This window comes from Pipistrellus hanaki (genome assembly GCF_964339955.1).
Source record: "Pipistrellus hanaki genome assembly, chromosome: 7".
NCBI lineage: Eukaryota > Metazoa > Chordata > Mammalia > Chiroptera > Vespertilionidae > Pipistrellus > Pipistrellus hanaki.
Genome location: NC_140509.1, coordinates 73,802,897 through 73,818,136, shown reverse-complemented (window position 1 = coordinate 73,818,136; position 15,240 = coordinate 73,802,897). Strand labels below are relative to the sequence as shown.

The 15,240-nt window shown below is 41.7% G+C and overlaps 2 protein-coding genes across 9 annotated transcripts in view; both read left to right on the top strand.

Moving 5' to 3' along the window:
* Positions 1-1,536: 1,536 nt before the first annotated feature.
* HINT3 (histidine triad nucleotide binding protein 3) lies at positions 1,537-13,056 on the top strand. Of its 7 annotated transcripts, none has more exons than XR_014795613.1 (7): positions 1,542-1,911; positions 3,947-4,064; positions 4,398-4,467; positions 6,978-7,104; positions 8,674-8,787; positions 10,699-10,800; positions 12,731-13,056. XR_014795613.1 is itself a non-coding variant. In XM_084890845.1 (5 exons), exons 1-5 carry the CDS (start codon positions 1,735-1,737, stop codon positions 8,710-8,712), a joined length of 531 nt encoding a protein of 176 aa, XP_084746971.1. In that variant the 5' UTR covers positions 1,543-1,734; the 3' UTR covers positions 8,713-10,475. The 7 variants fall into 7 exon arrangements, 1 of the variants encoding a protein (XP_084746971.1); XR_014795614.1 differs by having other exon boundaries at positions 10,699-11,420; positions 11,474-13,056; XR_014795615.1 differs by having other exon boundaries at positions 10,699-11,428; positions 11,483-13,056.
* A 1,706-nt stretch (positions 13,057-14,762) lies between these two features.
* The window catches only part of TRMT11 (tRNA methyltransferase 11 homolog), a 39,109-nt gene continuing 38,631 nt past the window's right edge, over positions 14,763-15,240 (top strand). The window contains exon 1 of one of the 2 annotated variants that reach the window (XM_084889651.1): positions 14,763-14,914. In XM_084889651.1, coding sequence (XP_084745777.1) covers positions 14,843-14,914 — 72 coding nt within the window. In that variant the 5' untranslated portion in view covers positions 14,763-14,842. The remainder of the gene's footprint in view (positions 14,915-15,240) is intronic. The other variant, XM_084889652.1, reaches the window with a different exon arrangement.

Here is a 15,240-nt window from a genome sequence, read left to right as displayed (position 1 = left end):
CTAAATCAACAAATCCCCAGGAAAAAACGACTATCATGATCTAGCCTAAGAAAAACTTCAGTGTTTTTTTTAAAAAAATATATTTTATTGATTTTTTACAGAGAGGAAGGGAGAGGGATAGTGAACTAGAAACACTGACCAGCTGCCTCCTGCACACCCCCTATTGGGGATGTGCCCACAACCAATGTACATGCACTTGACCAGAATTGAACCTGGGACCTTTCAGTCCGCAGACCGACACTCTATCCACTGAGCCAAACCATTTTCGGCAACTTCAGTTTTTTTAAAAAAAAAATTGTGTTCAGAAAGCCAGGTGGGTTCTGGGGTTGGAAAAACCTTTACTTGAACTCTGTCACTTATCAATGACTAGCTGCGTTTGGTGTCGGACAAGCCCAAGTTTGTTTCTGCATCTCAGTAGTGTGAATGATAAAGCCAGCCTCGCTTGTTTTAAGGATTAGAGAGGTACATGCCACACTTTGGGTGTTCACCAAAAAGCCACGTGTTATGAAATCAAAAGTTGAGGTCAAATCAGAGCCACCTTGAATATCAAGCTAAGGAATTGATACTTTTTTGGGGGAAAGAGGGGTGCGATAGTTACTAAAGGGTTTTTGTTTGAGTAACAGGAGAATCGTGGAGAGAAACTATGATTTCGGAAGGCTATTGCAGTGGTTGAGGTGCAGCATCATGAGGCATCGGCAGTGAATTTGATATTTCAGACCATAACCTACAGGACTCTGTGAATGGGAATGTGAGCTTGGACGGCTCTTGGAGTTAGCGGATGCTGTTAACATAACCGAAAGCAAAGAGGTGAAGTCCCATTTCGGACAGTTTCAGCTTAATCACCTACAGTGACTAGGCTGTCTATGCATGCAAAAGCACCAAAGTGATCTACACTGAAAAGAAAGCTCTAGGGATTTTGTTCATCCTCTTAAGACCTACAGGTTTTTGAAAGCCTTTGTTTTTAAGACAGGGTAATGCACTCTGGGGTCTTTTCTAGCAGAGGGTTTGTGGAAAGAAGGTCACAGTGGTCGGCAAACTCATTAGTCCACAGAGCCAAATGTCAACAGTACAATGATTGAGATGTCTTTTGAGAACCAAATTTTTTAAACCTAAACTTCTTCTAATGCCACTTCTTCAAAATAAACTCGCCCAGGCTGTGGTATTTTGTGGAAGAGCCACACTCAAGGGGTCAAAAGAGTAAGGTGACCAGACCTCCCGATTTTTTACAATTTGACCCTTCATCCCGGGACGCGGGACAAATTGTTAGAAATCGGGACTTGGTGGGACGTCTGGTCACCTTATCAAAGAGTCGCATGTGGCTCGGAGCCGCAGTTTGCCCACCACTGGAAGGATCCCTAACAGGTCTCACCGGGCGGGGCATTAGGACGCGCTGGGGAGTCACCAGGACGCCAGGCGGGCTCCTGCGTCTGGGCGGACGTCGTGCGTCATTACCTAGGAGACGCAGGGGGCGGGGCCACCCCGCCGCGGGCTCCGCCCAGTAGACTCCTGTCATAGACTCGCGCGCCCCCTCGTGGCCGCGGCTTTGAGGCCGGGCGCTGCCAGGGAGGCTCGGCACCCGGCCGCCCTCCCGCCGGCGCCCAACGCAGCTCCGCCCAGCGCCCGGCCCGCGGCGACGCCTGGAGGTGAAGCCGCGCAGGTGCCGGAGGCGGGCTCGGTCGGCCGAGCCCCCTGGTCCCGGAGGAGGCGAGGCGCTGGGCCGCGGGGGCAGGCGCTATGGCCGACGACGCGCCCAGTGGCTCCGGCGGAGAGACCGGCGGTGGGACCTCCGCACAACCTACGGGGTCTCCCTCGGCCACCGCCGAGGGCGCCGCCAAGCCAACGCGCTCCAACAGCCAGTGCGTGTTCTGCCGGATCGTGGAGGGGGAGGACACCGAGTTCCTGCACTGTGAGGTGGGCGGCGGGCGGCGGCCTGGGCCCTCGGAGGGCGGGCTCCTGGCTGGAGGGTGCGGGGGGAGGGGAGGGGGTGCGGGGGGAGGGGTGTGGGGTGTGTGCGTGTGTGTGTGTGTGTGTGTGGGGGGGGCTCCTGGCTGGTGGGGTCCGGGGTGTGTGTGTGTGTGTGTGTGGAGGGGGTGATGAAGCCCGCACTCGGGCCTGTCTCTGCGGGGACCGAAGTTTTGGGCAGAAAATCGCCCTTATGGTCTCTGCCCCGGCAGCCCCCACCCCCGCCGTTGAAACACCGCTTTTAAGTTCTGCACACGATTCATGGGCTCCGAGGCGAGGCCGGGACGGGGACCCCACGGCCACAGTGACTGTGCAGAGGTGGTGGTGGTGGTGGTGGTGGTGGTGGTGGTGGTGGTTCGGTGGACGGGAAGGAGGCTGGCGCCGAGGTCAGAGGTCGGAGGTCAGGTCGCCGCGGGAGGCCCGGCTCCTGGGAGCGCGGGGTTGGCAGGTGTCACGTGGGAGAGCACTGGGTGCTGCCCAGGTCTTTCTAAACAGGCAGCTGGCACACACTGCTGTCGGTGCTACCTGCCTTTATTTTTATTTTTTATTCTTTTGCATTTTATTATTTTTTAAATTTAATAAACCTTTATTGTTCAGATTATTACAGTTGTTCCTCACCCCCCCCCCCCCATAGCTCCCCTCTACCAGGTTCCTACCCCATCCTCTGCCCTCCCCTCCTCCCCCCACTGTCCTCATCCATATGTGTACAATTTTATTTTATTTTTAAAATATATATTTTATTGTTTTTTTACAGAGAGGAAGAGAGAGGGATAGAGAGTTAGAAACATTGATGAGAGAGAAGCATCGATTAGCTGCCTCTTGCACACCCCCTACCGAGCCAAACCGGTTTAGGCCATAGGTGTACAATTTTAGTCCAGTCTCTTCCCGCACCCCCGCACCCCTCTCCCCCAAGAATTATCAGTTCGCTCCCTTTCTGTGCCCCTGATTCTGTTATATTCACCAGTTTATTCTGTTCATCGGATTTTTTATTCCCTTGGTTTTTCGATGCACTTTTTGTTGATAGGTTCGTATTTGTTGTTCATAATTTTTATCTTTGTCTTTTTTTCTTCCTCTTCTTAAAGAATACTTTTCAGCATTTCATATAATCCTGGTTTGGCGGTGATGAACTCCTTTAGCTTTTTCTAATCTGTGAAGCTCTTTATCTGAACCTTCAATTCTGAATGATAGGTTCGACCCGCCTTTAAAGATACAACCTTTTGAAAGTTATGAAGTAGCAGCGAAAATAATGTTATGGTTGGGGTCACCTCAACGTGAGGAACTGTATTAAAGGGCCGCGGCATTAGCGAGGTTGAGAACCACTGCGCCTGGGGGAAGGAAGAGGCAGGGAGACCAGACAGGGAGAAAGAATAAGGTGTCTCCCTGCAAAGTAGTAGTAAAAAAAATAGACTTTTTCTTCCACTCTTTATTGTACGATACTAAATACAAAATTATGTTAGCAAGAGGTAAAGTGAGTTTCTTAACTTTGCAGAATTCAATATTTCTTATTTTTAATCCTCACCTGAGGACATGTTTTTGTTGATTTTAGAGAGGGAGGGAGGGAGAGAAACATTGATGTGATAGTTGGTACATTAAGTACCATTTTCCTATTGGACTGAGATTTATGATGTTTAAGACATGCCAGAAATTAATAGGTCATTCTTTTTTTTTTCTTTTTTTTTTAAATCCCCATTCAAGGATATTTTTCCAATGATGTTTAGAGAGAGTGGAAGGGAGGGAGAAGAGAGGGAGAAGAGAGAGAGAGAGAGAGAGAGAAAGAGAGAGAGAGAGAGAAAAAGAGAGAGGCAAACACTGATTAGTTGCCTCCTGTCTGGGACTGGGGATTGAACCTGCAAACCAGTATGTGTCCTTGACTGGGAGTCGGACCCATGACCTTTCAGTGACTAACCACTGTCCCACACTCGCCAGGACACATTAGTTAATTATTTTAAAAAACTCACTAGCAAATGTTATGTTTTTGCTTTAGGATGAAAACCTAGTTTGCTTTAAAGATATCAAACCAGCAGCATCTCATCATTATCTTGTGGTGCCAAAGCAGCATATTGGAAATTGCACAGAGCTAAAGAAAGAGCAAATAGGACTTGGTAAGATGATGGCAGTATTCTTCATGATTCTATCATCTTGATCCCTCTATTCCCACTTTGCTGAGAGTTTTTATCAAAAATGGGTGCTGGATTTTGTCCAGTGCTTTTTCTGCATCTATTGATGTGATCAGGTGATTTTTGTCTTACAATCTGTTAATGTGTTGTGTCATATTTATTGACTTACGGATATTGTACCAGTCTTGCACACTTAGAATTAATCCCACCCCCCTGGAATAAGTAAATTTGATTAGGGCCCCAAAGTTAAGATTAATAACACCTTAGTGAACTTAATGTCTCCTATAAATGTAATGTAGTTTCTTTCCTGTTTTATAGTTGAGAGCATGGTCACTGTTGGAAAAACCATTCTTAAAAAGAATAATTTCACTGACTTCACAAATGTGAGGTATGTATACTTCCAAATGGAAACCAGTATTCACAGTTGATTTTTCTGAAATGTTATTTCCTCAGGGGAAAGGAAAGCAGAACCGGCTGAGTTTATGATGTAAATGCAGCTTTCCTGAAAGTGAATGTGTAGTTCATTGATAATGTAAATTTAATGAAAAAGAAATTACTTCCTCTCATGTCTCAGCATCTTCTAATAATCACCTCTTGTAGTTTGGACAGACAAGTATATTCAATCAGTGGGTGGGTAGAATAGTTACGAGTCGACTTTTCTTTGTTCAATATGTGCATTTCTATAAAATCGTGTATAAATCGAATTTCCTTAGAAAATATTTTATGTGGTTTAAAAATATGCTTTTAGCATGAAATTAACTTGATTTCATTGCCTGCTGAACTCTGGCGTTTGTCAAAATTTGAGCAAAAGCACAAAATGTTCAATTTGGCATCTGTTTTTGTTTTTAAATATTTCTGACTTTTCCTGTGTGACCAAAGCAGTACCAAGGTGTGTATAGTGGAGGTGGCCTGGACACCTCGGAACTGGAATTCCGAGAGACCTGAATTCTAACGCTCCCCACGATGCTTCCCGTGTACTGGGCTTGTACTGGTTCTGTCGTTTTAGACAAGTCTTTTAATCTTGTTCTGCCTACTTGTAGGCTCAGGTGAGACTGTGTGTGTGAAGATGCTCCGAATACCCAAGAATGATAATGACAAAGAACAAATGGTATTTGATGTCCTTTGGCCAAAACTAGTACATTCCCATCCTAGTCATAGGAGTGCTTGCTTGTTATAGAAACAGACAAGCTTTAATTCTCCTAAGATATGTCTCTTCAATGAAGATAAATAAATAAATAAATACAGGACACTAAAGTAGGTTCCATTATTCCAAGACACAGCCAGTAGATGGCAATTAGTTGATGGCAACTAATCAATGTGTGTGTCTGTCTGTCTCTCTTTCTCTCCCCCCTTCGTCCTCCCTCCCTTCCACTCTCTCTAAACATCATTGGAAAAATATCCTTGAATGGGGATTAAAAAAAAAAAAAAAAGAATAACCTATTAATGTCTGGCATGTCTTAAACATCATAAATCTCAGTGTAATAGGAAAATGGTACTTACGTTCCAACTATCACATCAATGTTTCTCTTCCTCCCTCCCTCTCTAAAATCAACAAAAACATCCTCAGGTGAGGATTAAAAATAAGAAATATTGAATTCTGCAAAGTTAAGAAACTCACTTTACCTCTTGCTAACATAATTTTGTATTTAGTACAATAAAGAGTGGATGAAAAAGTAGAGCTGGGTCCCTTCTGACTCTATTTTATTTAGGAGTCTAAATCCTAACTCTGCCACTCCCTAACACTGTGATTTTAGAAAGTTTATTAAACTTTTTGGATCTTAGCTTCCCCATATTTAAAATAAAAAGGCTGAGTCTCTTCTGGCTTTTAGATTTCTTGATTCTACATTAGATAACTTGTATTCCATAGAGAGAAAACCTAGTCTCCTTTTCTAGGTAGTAGTGAAAGCCTTCCAATATGTGTTGCATATCTGACTTACCTTGTCCTATACTGACACAATATAGCACTTCTGTGCCTTCTTCCACTAAGAATAAGGGGACTTGCAAAACTGTAAATTAATTTTTAAAAGGTTGTCATATTTTAAAAAATTTTATTAGTCAAATGAATTGTTATGTATTTTAAAACAAATGAATATGAATAATTGTCATCTAAATTTTTATTGTTAAACAAGAAACAACTGATGATAAATTTTTTCTTTAATGATAATATAATTAATTTCACTACTAAAATCCTGGTTCATAAGGAAATGATTTACCACTTCTATTAGAGGAGAACACTTGCCATCTACTGGCTGTGTCTTGGAATAATGGAACCTACTCGAGTGTCCTGTATTTATTTATTTATCTTCATTGAAGAGGCATATTTTAGGAGAATTAAAGCTTAATATGATAAAGGCTGGAAATGATAGGATGGAATGCCATCTCCAAATTCATGAAGGTTATATTAAGGCATGATATACTGTAAGACCTTCTTGATGAAGAGTTTATGTTACTGTACATTTAAACATGAAAATAAGAGGAACTTTGTGGCCGGGACTGGTTTGGCTCAATGGATAGAGCATCGGCTTGGGGACTGAAGGGTCCCGGGTTCGATTCCGGTCAAGGGCATGTACTTGGTTGCGGGCATATCCCCAGTAGGGGGTGTGCAAGAGGCAACTGATCGATGACTCTCTCTCATCGATGTTTCTAACTCTCTATCTCTCTCCCTTCCTCTCTGTACAAAATCAATAAAATATATTTAAAAAAAAAAAAAAAAAAAGAGGAACTTTGTGAATACTCTAAAGTGAATAAAGAAAAACAGTAAAAGAGATGTTTGAGTGAAGATCTACCTTAGGTAACCTGTGTTGGATCTTTTTGATATTTATGCATTTTAACATGAAAAAATAGCTTTAAACTATTGTAGAACTGATTTGTCAATTATCTCTTACCTTTCTGTTTTAGAATGGGTTTTCATGTGCCACCATTCTGCTCCATTTCCCACTTGCACCTTCATGTCATAGCACCAGTCACTGAGTTTGGCTTCATATCAAAATTGATTTATAGACCGAATTCCTATTGGTTCATCACAGTAAGTATTATTGTTATACTAGCAGCATACAAAAGTATATAAAATATTTGTCCTTTTTTTAATGTAGCTTTTCTCTTTTTTGGAGACAGCTTTTATAGGTTTGATAACCTGTTTTATCATACTTCTTGCACATATCCAAAATAATATTTTTAATTGGGGGGATTTTCCAGGTCGTCAGATCTGTAGGAAGAGAAACTCAGGCTGAGTCTCTCCATCTCAGGTAGAGAATGTGATATAGAAGAATCATGGCATTTATAGTTTAGAATCCAGAATCAAATCTGGATTCAAATTCTGGCTTCATTAATTACTTGAGGGACCCTGTGCAAGTTATTTAAGAGTTTTAAGGTCCAAGTTCTTTATTACCTGCATATAGGTAATAGTACCTATTTCTGTAGAATTTATAAAATAATTTACATGTAAATTAAAAGTACTTTGCAAATAATAAGTACTCAATAAATGTTACATGCAGCTTCTGTCTTTATTAGCAACATTACTGTAGAAATTGAGATTTTTGTAATTTTTGATACTTAAACTCCTTTAAAAAAGGGCTGTAGTAGCATCAACTACCAGATGTGAGATTGAAGCTTTGAGCCTAAAAAAATTGCAAAATTCTGCTTTACTAGGACAAAAGTAGAATAGAATTCAGCTGCTTATAGACCTGTGGCCTGACAGTCAAGGCTAAAAAAATGACTCGATCGTTCCAAGGCCACTCTACTAGTAGTTTACCAGTCTCTTATTTTATGTATCCATGATGACAAGGTGACCTACAGTTGCTATATCTGAGTAATTTTAAAATTTTAAATAATTACCATTAATCAATGCATATTATTATTATAGTCATAGTAAATAAATTTCAAAAGCACCCTATTTCTAGAAACTTCTTATTTCAGACTTATTGTTCCTATCTTCAACTTGCTTAAATGACTTTATTTAATTAAAATATATTTAAGGAATGTGTGTGTATTTGAAATGAAATAGTGTGATATTCTGCAGGATAGTTGGTGTGGTCTCTAAAATATCAGTGTAATTCAAAACACGATTTTTCCCCCTTGTATTTGTATTTCTAATTTTCTACATGAGCCATGCTTCCATAATAAAAACTAATTAAAAATACACTTTAAAAAAAAAATAGTCATGGGGATATAAAGTACAGTATAAGAAATATAGTCAATAATATTGTAATAACTATGGTATCAGAAAGATACCAGACTTACTGGGGAGAACACTTCCTAATGTATATAAATATCTAATCACTATGTAGTACATTTGGAACTAAGATAACATTATATGTCCACTGTATTTTAAAAATGATTTTTTTTTTTTTACAGTAAGGGAATTTTGACCCATGCTAAACCATGGATAAACCATGAGGACATTATGCTCAGGGAAATAAACCAAATAGTATATGATTCCACTTATGTTTAAGTTTTTTGTAAGATATTTTTAAGAAGAGAATACATATTATCCAGACAGTCTGCTGTGGTTTATTATAATAGGTATGCCAGTAGAATTTTTCACACCAGCTACCATATTTGTAATAAAAAATGTGTTGTGTTTTTAAAATTACAGGCTGACTATTTGCTTCAAAAACTAAGAACATCAGAATGACATCAGTGGAAGATTTTCATATTCTTGGCTCAACAGAAACTAATATTTTGGCCCCTTTTAAATCAAATTATAATGGTAAGGTTTGTTGGGTTTTATAAGAGGCTATTACTGGGTAGCCTTAAGTCTTTTCTGAATGTCTGTTTCCTGAGATCTATAATATAGTTATATGAATACTCTGGCATTGACTTCTTTAATGGTTACTTGTCTAAGGTATAAGATATTATAGATAAAATTTCATTAAAACAAATTCTGTTAATCAAGAAGGGCTCTGTATTTTTTAAAAGTTCAACTATTTTCATTTCTCATTATTGTCATTTATAATAGTGATTATTATGAAGAACCAACGGGTATAGAAAGTACTTTGTTGGAGTTTTATTATGAAAGAGAAAAGATATTAACCATCTCTTGACAGTTTCATAATTTTGTACCTATTTCAAAGTAAAGAGTACTGTATTATATAGTGATCTCTGATCTTGCTAGAAAGAATTCATATATTTGTCACTTTTTACTCAGATTTCAGATGCTGGCTTTTATTTCTTAAAGCCTAGCATTTGTGTAATAAATTAGTCCTGAAATCTGTATATCTACACTAATAAAAGAGAAACATGCAAATTGATTATCCCTCCGCTATGCCCACCAGCCAATCAGAGCGAGTATGCAAATTAACCCAACAAAGATGATGGTTAATTTGCATACACAGGCACTGAGCGAAGACTGAAGAGACAGCGTAGAAGGAAACCAAGTACTGCAGAAAGGAGTGAAGCTGCAGAGAAGCAAGTGGGGCAGCAGAGATGGGAGGGAAGCAAGTGGGGCAGTGGAGATGGGAGAGAAGCTCTCCCTTCCCTGCTTCGTTCCGGCCAAAGGAAGCCCTATTCTTGCAGGAATCTTCCTCAAACGGGCCTCTAGCCCTATCTAATAAAAGGGTAATATGCAAATTGACCAAACAGCATAACAACTGGTCACTATAATGTACACTGACCACCAGGGGGCAGACGTTCAATGCAGGAGCTGCCCCCGGTGGTCAGTGTGCTCACAGGCAGAGCGCAGCTCAGCCAGAAGCCACTGGGCTCATGGCTGGTGAGCGCAGTGAGGGTGGCAGGAACCTCTCGCTTCCGCAGCAGTGCTAAGGATGTCCAACTGACGGACATCCCCCGAGGGCTCCCTGGCCGCAAGAGGGCGCAGACCCAGCTGAGGAACAACCACTCCGCCTGCAAGTGCATTAATTCCATGTCCTGGGCCTCTAGTATATAATAATTTCTAACAGTGACTTTGCAATAACAATCAATTTGGCTGAGAGAATTCACGGTAATGCAATTTTACCTGTAAGAACATATGTGGGAAATAAACATAAAATAGTTACATTAATTTATTAAAACTGACAGAAACTGCTGTTTTATGGTTTGTTTGCTGTACCAAAGGAAAATTAGAATTAAAAAGTGATTAGATCTAGTTTTTATCATGAAAACATCCTGGTTTGAAAGTAAAGATAGGCGGTCTCAGATCAGAAAATGTATGTTAATAATACAATGTCAGTTTTATTGATGTATTATTTTATGAGATATTTCTTTATAAACTGCCTTTTGTTGCTAATCTAGATTAATAATAGCACTATGTGAATAAAAAATAGTAGGTACCGAAAGCTAATCCTACATTGTGCCAGTGTATATTATTACTATTGTATGTACTTGAATAAGTGAACATAAGGATTAAAGTATTGATGTTAGGAATGTAAGGATTAAAGTATTGAAATTGGAAATGGCTAAGATGACTAGTTTCTCATTTTTTTTGCATGATATTAAATGTAGTTTTAAGTGATGAATACTATGTTTAGTTACAATGCCTGAAATCATTATTGTTTAGTTCACTCATTTATTCATTCAGCAAACATTTACTGAGCCTTTAATGTGTATCAGCTATTGCCAGGATCAAGAAATATAAAAGTGAGAAAGAACTGCCTTTAAAATATATTTTATTGACTTTTCACAGAGAGGAAGAGAGAGGGACAGAGAGTCAGAAACATCGACGAGAGAGAATCATCGATCAGCTGCTTCCTGCACACCCCCCCCTGGGGATGTGCCTGCAACCAAGGTAAATGCCCTTGACCAGAATCGAACCCGGAACCTTTCAGTCCTCGGGCCTACGCTCTATCCACTGAGCCAAACCGGTTTCAGCAAGGACTGCCTTTAATTGCTAATACAAGGGTCAGTCAAAACTAGTGATTACAATTAAATGTGTTAAGTACTATAATGTGTACAGAAGAGGCTGTGGAGAGGGAAACACTTTTTAAAAAAATATATTTTATTGATTTTTTACAGAGAGGAAGAGAGAGGGAAAGAGAGTTAGAAACATCGATGAGAGAGAATCATTGATCAGCTGCCTCTTGCACACCCCCTACTGGGATGTGCCTGCAACCATGGTACATGCCCTTGACCGGAATTGAACCAGGGACCTTTCAGTCCGCAGACCGGCACTCTATCCACTGAGCCAAACCGGTTTCGGCTAGAGGGAAACACTTTTGAGAGCAGGTGGCTCAATGTTAGGCAGGAAGACAGTGGAACTTTAGTTTGAGACCCAAATGTACTTTTTCTTGTGTTCTGCTTCCATTATAATTTATTTTGCAATTGACTTGAATGCCCAAATTCCATTTTAATTCACCAGAGCTGGAGAGAGGAATTTAGGAGTAGGGGTTATGGACTTTCAAAATTAGAGTAACATAGTTGGTCCGAAGGTTGTGGGTTATTGTTAAGCTGATCAAAATTAGAGCAACAAGTTTTGAGCATTGCTTTGTTAAGTAGTTTGCTGAGCACCTACACAGATTAGCACCTACACAGATTAGCAAGTTTATTTGAATCAGTTCAAATATGACAAGATACAGAAAAGGAATATTCAGCATGTGCTTCATGTTGTACTATGTGAACTTGCAATATAATTGACAATATTATGATGATAACATGTAGTACTTATAGAATTTTCAATGACTAATGAACTTTTAAAAAACATATGCCTGGCTGGTGTGGCTTAGTGGTTGAGCATCGACCCATGAACCAGGTGGTCATGGTTTAATTCCTGGTCAGGGCACATGCCCTGGTTGTGGTCTCGATCCCTAGTTGGGGACATGGAGGAGGCATCCGATTGATGATTCTCATCATTGATGTTTTCTATTTATCTCTCCCTCTCTCTGAAATCAATAAAAACATATTTTAAAAAAATGTAATTAGCCAGTTGATTTAATTCATATAAGTTTATACTCTCACAGTATGCTTTTTTTCTTTGTTGGAAAACACTTGGAACCTCACACTTTTAGGTCAGTTTTCTTTTACTTGTAAAGATTAATAATGAAATAATTGCAATTAAAACTTACACAGCCTTTTCAATAGTTTAAGAATTTGATAACTCTCTAGCTATCTATAACATTAGCTCAATAGAAAGCTATTTCAAAACCTAGTTTAAAATGTTTTTAGTATCGAACTTAAAATAATTCTTTAAAAAAGTGTGCTAATTTTTATGAATTAACTTTTTTCTAGCAATATAAATACAGGATGGGACAAAAGTAGGTTTACAGTTGGTGATATGGAAAATAGTACAATAATGAATAAATAATATAAGAATAAACTGTATTTATTTCATGTACTCACAACTATAAACCTACTTGTGCCCCACCCTGTATAAAAAAGTCTCTGATTGAGCTTTAAATAAACTTGGTCTCTTGCAATCTCAGTCTCACTGTAAACAAAATAACCAAATTAAGTCAAATTAAGGACTGGTCCAAAGAGGAAAGGCACCCTAATTTCGGCAGGCTCTAGGTTAGGCTTCTTTTGGAAAACTTTCTATTTCAACCAGCAGCTGGACAGTGCTAGCCTTCCTCATCAGACTGAACCTTACATTTGCCTGGGACTGTATGGCCCTTGATGATTTGAATTGTGGCAGTGCTCGAGTTTAAGGATGACTGTGAGAGAAAACTGAATCTCCAGCCCATTGTCATTCACATTTTTTTCTGTGCTCGGAACCTGTTTCACAGGTAACAAATTAGTGGGCTGAAATTGCAATTGGGGCTTCAGATTTGCTCTGGAGAGTCTTTTGACCAGAGGACAAGATCTACTTTGCTCCGCTTCTGGATATCTTGCTAGTTGGGAATTTAACCTCAAGGAGCCGAGCCATACTTAACTCAACTGCAGCTGCTTAAGTTTGAGTTGGTGCCTCAGAGTCTCGGCGTGTTCAGGTCTGCTTCCAGAGAGCACCTGGTGTTCTCTCGCCTTCTTCCTGAATCATCTCCATTAAGCTTGACGATGCAGGAGACTCTTCTGTTCCATAATTTCTTCCAATAAAATTTTATTCTCCAAACTGTTCAAAAGCCCCCTTGTTTTTTACTCATTGCAAAAATCTTCTATTTTAATAACTAGTAGTAAGATACATTTTCTCCCTCTCGTTGGTGCACAAATCCCCATGGTTCTCTGTGATACCCAATCCCTTTTCAGGTGTGAGATGCTCCATCTGATACAGATGCCTGAGAAGTCTTGACATTACACATGACACCTGCTTTTGGAAACTTTGGTCATCTTTCTTCACTAACTGTGTGCGCTAGTCTCAGCACTGTAGTGGTTTGTTATAATCATAACACGACACAGCACTTCTCCAATTCCTGGTCCTTACAGCAACGTCTCTGGTTTTTAAAAAAATAATGAACAGCCTGTATCAGAGGCTTCCATGCTTGTGCAACAATAATTCTCATGGGAGGAGCCAAGTCTCAGAGTTCTGCCCTGGTAGATGAACCAGGGACTGGACTTTGGGTAAGTTCCCAGAAGACAGACAATGAACTTCCTTGCCTCATTCAGTACAAAGAAATAAAATAAAATAAAAATTGGAAGTTTCTAGATTCTAGTTTGAACACCAGCTTCCAATGTCCATACTCTTCTGTGATTCCTAAACTACTCTAGTAAACTCAAGAAACATTGAACCCCTTAAAGGTAGTTTAATTGATCTTAGAGTAGTTTCACACTAATCCTAATGGTTTGCCTGTGCAGGGTTAAATTTTTTTTTTTAAGAGAAGAAAAATCTCCTTAAATGCCATTTATCAGCCCCATGCAATATGCCAGGTAATATATTAAACACTTTATGTACATTACTAGTATTTTGCTTGGTCCTAACAATCCCTTGAAGGAGGCAGTATTTTTACATTTTAGATAAGAGAGGCTAAGAAATTTGTTTGCAGACATATAGTTGGTAAATAGTGGAACCGAGGTTTGGACCTAAGATTACCACCACAGCTTATGTCCTTAATCACTACCGCTAAGCACCAGCTACATTCCTGGCACATGATGCTCAGATGTAGGATACCTACCTACTCTTTTGTACTTGGCACATTATTCCGGTGGAGTGCAAAACAGCTCTCAATAAAGGACTCAGTACTCTGAAAAGCAAGACCACCTATACCCATACCATGCAAATTATTACAATCCATGATACGCACTTACTGCTGTGGCATCTGCGCTAAAGGGAACAGTTAGAAGCGGCTTCCATCATGGTTTTAATACACAGCTGGCTGTGGTTATGGCGGCCTCCCATCACAATCTCGCAGTTATTGGTGCTTACACCGGAGGACATTGTTTTGTTTGCTCTGAGGTACAGATGTTCCCGGCCCTCAAAGAGTTTATTATAATTGGCTTACAAAGCATGTATCCTTAAAAGGTTTTTGCAAAAAAATGAAAAAAAGTATACGAAATGTTAACTAAGTGGTTCAGGTCAGGCAGTCCCCTAAGCCTGGGGAGTGATCAGAGAGGTCTGCACGAAAAGGGGACATTTCGGTGCCGTTTCCAAGAACCGGGGAGTGAGAAAGTCGTAGAGAAGCTGGAAGCACCTTCCAGGCGGGAGGCCCACGGGCACTGCCGGGCCTCCCGGGGCCAGCTGCTCCGGAACACAACGCAGCCCCCCGCCGCCGACTCCTCCTGCTGGGCGGCCTCCACCCGGGAGCGCCCCGCCCGGAGCCGGTGAGGATTCCTGGGACTGCGCCCGCTTCTCCGACTTCCGTTTCCGGTCCTCCACGCTCCGGTCCGGCGGAAACCACTCCGGGGGGAGGCAGGGGCGGGGCACCGCCGGGCCCCGGGGCTGCGCATGCGTACCGGCGCCGGCCGCAATGGCGCTGCCGGGCTCCCTGAACAGGTACCTGCTGCTCATGGCGCAGGAGCACCTGGAGTTCCGCCTGCCGGTGAGCCCGCGGGGCCCTGCACACGGCCCGCCCGGAGGCGGCGGGGTGGGGCCGGGGGCGGGAGGCCGCGCTGCCCGAGCACGCGGGGGTGCAGGGGCGTGCTAGCCGGGGCTCCCGCCGCCCCATCCCGCGGCGGAGGGTGTGCGTGAGAAGGGAGTCCCGGGCAGACTTCCCCAGCCTCGCCGTCCGGCGTTTCCTCCCGTCCTCTCCCGGGGCCCGCCCGGAGGCCGACAGGTGGACGCGGCGGGTCCTATGCCTCCAGGAGCCTCCGTCCGGCGGCGGAGAGCCAGCCGACAGCGGAGCTCAGGGCGGTGCTTCAGCATCAG